This window comes from Pteropus vampyrus, unplaced genomic scaffold (assembly GCF_000151845.1).
Source record: "Pteropus vampyrus isolate Shadow unplaced genomic scaffold, Pvam_2.0 Scaffold1000000568, whole genome shotgun sequence".
Lineage (NCBI taxonomy): Eukaryota > Metazoa > Chordata > Mammalia > Chiroptera > Pteropodidae > Pteropus > Pteropus vampyrus.
The window spans coordinates 34020-39340 of record NW_011914970.1 but is presented as its reverse complement, the minus strand read 5'-3'; the positions used below and the strand labels follow the sequence as shown (position 1 = coordinate 39340).

Sequence of the window (5321 nt, the reverse complement as noted above, 5' to 3'; positions counted from 1 at the left end):
CAGATCAGGGTTGTTCTAGAACAGGACTCTCCACCACTGCAAGGACACCCGAGCTGGGCCCCCTGTGTGCCAAGTGTGGCACAAAGTGCAGAATCACTCTAGAAAGATTGTTCCTGGTCTCCCTTTTTTCTGTGTGGTTTGGGGCCAGAGAGGAGGCAAGCGACACTAGGAGCAGGCCACGCCGAGGACCAATCCTGGACTGCACCACCCATTCTGGACAGGTCACTTCTGCGCTCCCGTGTGATAAATCCTGTGTGGTGTCTTCGTCTCCTGCAGGGCTCTGGGATAAGCAAGGCTAGAATCACATAAGAATTATTACGTGATGGCAGGCCAGTCTCTCATCCTTTTAAGTCCCCAACTCTCCCCTGGAGCAGACCTTGGGCCATGTGTTTATGTAAAGGTCACCAGACTGGGAGTGACACTGAGTTCTCTAGTCCTGGCTTTTCCACCTGTTGTTAAGTCATCTTTTCTAGAATTCAGGAGGCAAGGATGTGCAAGCTTAGAAAGTGTATTGTGGAGACAATTAACCATTCCTGACTTGCTTTAATTCTGCAGATTTGGCCCTAGAGGTGGCTTCTTTATATCTGTGATCTCAGAGCTGAAGAAGGTGGAGACAGAGGTTGGGGCCCTTTCCCCTTCCCTCCTCCCATACCTGCAGATGATGATGGGACATCAGGGCTTCTCGGTCGCTGCATATTTATGGACACTCTGTGTCACTTTGCCTCCTTTCTTGGATCCAACCTTTTCAATTCTTCACCCACATCCCACCCAAATTTCACGGTATCCGACTGTCAGATAGTTACCCACATACAGTCACACCCTGTTCCATTCATCCAGAATTCCTCCCCTGGGGTTAATAGAGGAAAAGGCAGGTCACCAGTGACCATGACCATTCATTCATTTGTGGCAGGAGTGAACACAGCCCTCATCATCATCCTCCCTGAGGCTCACACCTACGCACACGCAAAGCAGGAAGTGCCATCTGTCTGGTCTCTACATGTGGGAAAGGCAGAGGTGGGGGAGGGCGAGCTGTACATTTTATTCAGGCTAAGCTGAGAGGGGTTCACAAGGCCATCCCCATCGCAGCCTTCATTAGAGTGAGAAGGGACCTTAAGGAGTCTTTAGGGCCCAAGAGATCCAGGGGCAAGATTTCTCTTGCTTCTGAACTCAGGGCCCCAGCAACTCCCCACTCCAAAACTTCCTGACAATTCTTGGAGCCTGAGTGGGAATGACCAACCCTGTGAGGCCCCTGTAAACCTATTTCCTACAGCTGCACGATTTCAAAGCTGAGTGGAAGCAGGAGAAAGATGAGTTGAACCAGAGCCTTGAGTGGAGTTTTTATGGGTTTTTTTCATCTTGTTTTAGAGTAGTTTTTGTTGTTTGAGTAATGAAAGTATTGTGAAAATATCAGGGGCAATGAAGGGACTTGGGGTAAGGAGTAAGCTCGCAATGCCACGATCAGCCTCCCTCCATGCCCCTTTTTTCTCGAGGCCAAAGCACACACCTAGCAAGCAGAAGAAGTCACTACACCACCCTTTTATGAGAAAAAAAAAAACATATATTGGGGAAAAGTAAATATTTTGAATATGCTAATGAGAAAAACGTTTTTCTATATGGACTAATTTTTTTTTTCTTGGAGACATATTTGCCTACTAGAAAAGGCTAGTGAAGCATGGACCAGGCAAGACCCTTCCTCGAAAAAGATAATGCCATGGGCAGTGTGGTTGGTGGCCTGGCGTGCACGGCATCCTTGGCCTATACTGGCAGGCACTGACTGGAGACAGTGTTTTCTTGGGGGCCAGGGATGGGTTGCGACTCACTTCCAGCTGCTCATCATCGAATCTGACACTTTTCAAGGACTTCCCAGGTCTGACTTGCTTTTCCCTGATAGAACAATTTTGGTCTTTGGAGTCAGCCTCCTGACTGTGAGGGGTGTAATTCATCATTCTCGCTTGCTCTGTGGAGTAAGGAAGGCAGCAGACACACACACATACTGGGGCTGGGTGTTCCCGTTTGTGCTCCTTTAACTTCGTGGCATGAAGTCCATGGTGAATGGCCATTTTCTTCTCTAGAATCTGTCCCACAGCTGTCATGAGCTCCTGAGCCTCCACATTCTCGCTGTCCAGAATTGATCTGCTTTTGACTGACTGTTGGCTCTGGGCAGTGGCTGATTTGGGCTTGCACTTTTGCAAAGCATCTTGACCTTGGAATTTTTTATGGGGGAAAATCCTCCTCATCCTTTTTTTGAAAAAGCTTTCTAAAATACCCTGTTTTTTCTCTGGCAGCAGCTGGAGGTATTTCTTCCCAACAGAGCCTACTGTTTTTCTGGCTTGGGCAGAGGCACTCATACTCCTGTCTTGACAGGTCCCCAATTTCTCGAGCTTTTCTGCATGTTCTCCTGGGTTGGGCCACCTGCAGTCCTGTCTCTGATAAGTAGGGACAAACATCTCGCTCTGATTCTTCCAAAAGCCTTGATATCTTTTGGTTCTGGGCTCCTGCTGCTCTGGACTGCTGCTTGAGGCTGCCTTGAGGCCACACAGCATCTGGAAAACTAGCTTGTTTCCATTGGGCACTCCCTGGGGATGCCACTGAGGCACCTGAGAGGCCAAGTTGTCAGTAGCAAGGGGCTTGTGTCTGGGACAGTCGTGTGGCAGGTTCTCTGACTGTACCTTTACGTTGGACTTAAACTCACTAACCATCTCTGTGTTAAGGCGTGGCTCTCCTGGATCTTGGAGAACAGTCATTCTAGGGTATAGGGGACTTTTACTGGTCCCTGGAGCCTCTAAACTACCCAAATGTGCATTTTTGTTTTGGGACTTTGTCAGCACATTGGTTCCCAAGATGTCTCTAGACTCTGGTTGAAAAGCAGGGGACAATGTGGCCTTCCCTGCCTCCCTGGCTTCCTTGGCCCTCAAAGATTGGGATCCTATGTTCATCTCTGGCACTGTTACCTGATGGCTGGGGTCTCGTGAGGCATGTAGACCACTCTTCCCTCCTGGCTCGTTCCTGGACATTGTTGAACCTGGACTGGGCTCTGTGCTGTCCTTCATGGCCCACTCCACAATCCCACTCTGCCAGGTGAGTGTGACGGCCTGAGGTGGCGACCTGCCCTCCTGTCTAGCCAGAGAGGCCTTTGTGGTCCCATGGTCATCACCAAGGGAGATCTGTCCCAGGGCCCTCTGGATTTCCTCACACACAGGTAAGGGGGCCAGGAGAGGCCTCTCCAGGGTGGGAACTGACTCCTCTCCTATCGCTTTCTCTCCCAGATGGGGCTGAGGAAGTTTTCCAAGGACCTCAGCAAGCTGGACTATCGAGTGGTCTCCAGGGACACAGGGAGCTGAGGGAGGAAAGGCAAACTGCAGAGTGGGTGAGGGTTGAACCTTTTTCAACGTAAAGTGATTAATGGACTTGAAGAGCTTGAGGGGCAGGCCCCACATGTGCCTCACCCAAAACTTTGTCATATGTGCTTCCAGCATCTCTTGAGTGTTTGTGTCGAGGAAGGAAACCCTGTGGGAGGTGTTCACCCAGGGTTCCCAACCCTTTAAGATTCCCAAATTCCTGGTTTCCATGTGAGCGTTGGACTTGGGAGAAGCATGGTTGACAGCAAGCCAGGATCGACGCACACTCACGGGGATTAAACCCTCGCTGGTTTGCCCCAAATTCCTGCCTAAATGGCCTTTTGGGATGTTTTCTAGATTTTTGTCTAAGCTCCTCGGCAAACCACTTGTCAAGTCCTTTCTTAAAAGCATCCAGTCATTTTCTGACCCTTCAGAGTCTACTTCCTGAAATGCCACTATAGGCCTTTCGGAGGACCTGGAGAGGTTTTTAGGGACCTTGCTCATGTCTTGCTTTAGCTGGAACCCCACCTTCTGTGCATCCTTGCTGCTTTCACCTGTGAAGGAAGAGGGCCGTGAGGCCCCATGCTTGTCCTTTACCAGACATTTCCCTGGTAATTCGCCCTGAAGCTGCCTTAGTTCCAGAGACTCTTGTATCTTGCGAGGTTTTTTGATAAGCCATTTTTTGCAGTTTTGGATAAGCCATTTTTGGAGGTGTTGCTCCAGTTGCTTCCGGAGCTCTGGACTGATTGGAAAATTCTCGGGAAGGATGGAGCCCACCCAGCTGTCCTCAGGAAGGTTGGGAGTGAAGATATTAAAGACTTCCTGAGATCTTTCGATCACAGACGGCGGAGCCCACCCACTTTCTAGTTGCTTCGGCAACAAGGGCCATTCTGTATTTTGAATCTCAATTGAGGTGAGAGATTTTAGCTCATTCCGGGCTGTCGGGCAAGACACACCACAGGCTCTAATCTGGGATGGAGAAGAAGGTCGTAGGATTTGTACAGGAGATTGGAAATGGGCCTGGGCCTGAGCCAGAGGTGGGGCCTGTAATTGCAACATCGTTGGAATCAAGGCTTGAGGTTGGAACTCCAGCTGGGGCAGGGGCTGGGAATGGGAAAGCAGTGGAGGTAGTTTAGCCTGCAGATGAATTGGGCAGGCATTTGAGATTCCATTGAATAAGAATGAGGGAGACTGTAGTGTGGAAGAATTCTCAGAGATCCAGGCAGTAGCCAGCAGGGATTCGCTGTGCAGAGAGGGGAGACCCCAAAAACGCTGGTTGTATTTTTGCTGTAGATGGTCCCCCAAGACCTTAGGATATGAGAGCTGCTGAGGACTAGGCAGTTGCTCTGGCTTATCTTTCGCGGTCCAGAAGGGTTGGGGGATTGTGGTGTCCTGCTCAGCACCTAGTGGTTGCAACATTTTCCCCAAAGAATTCAGGTGGTAGTCTGGGCTCATTTGTTTTGGATACAATCCGTCTTTGTCTTTTTCCTTCCAAATCTTTATCTTGATTCTCTCTGTGACTTGTATCTCCAGGAGATTCTGGTCATCGGATTTGAGTAAGGAGGGGCTAACAGCCTCTACCATTCTGTCTGTGGAGTCTCCCCTGAGTAAGGCCTCTTGTGAGTCGTGGGACAAGTGCTGTTGTTGAGATTTGAACCGTGATGAGCTTGAGAGGCACAAGGCTTTGGTAGCCACCTGCCACCAAGACAGGGTCAAAATGGAACAGCTTGAGTAGTCAAGGCCTGAGATGGCTGGGACTGGGATGGGAGAAACTGACCAAGGTGTGTTTGGAGACGAAGTTTGTGGGATGGTGTTGAGTGGGAATGCCATTAAGTCACACTGAGGAAGTGTCATAGTGGAGTCTGGCAGTGGGGGCACAGAGGAGGCTGTTGGAGGTGTAAAGTGGGTCTCTGAATCAGGGGATCATGAGGTGGAATGGAATAGTGCAAGTGGCCACGGTGAAAGGCCGTTCAGGGGAAGGAC

General features: G+C 50.0%; 1 protein-coding gene across 1 annotated transcript; it reads right to left on the bottom strand.

The window, feature by feature from the left end:
- Window positions 1-679: 679 nt before the first annotated feature.
- LOC105311131 (spermatogenesis-associated protein 31A6-like) lies at window positions 680-5103 on the bottom strand. The gene has a single exon (XM_011387161.2). It carries the CDS (start codon window positions 4920-4922, stop codon window positions 1653-1655), a length of 3270 nt encoding a protein of 1089 aa, XP_011385463.1. The 5' UTR covers window positions 4923-5103; the 3' UTR covers window positions 680-1652.
- Between the last annotated feature and the right edge of the window lie 218 nt (window positions 5104-5321).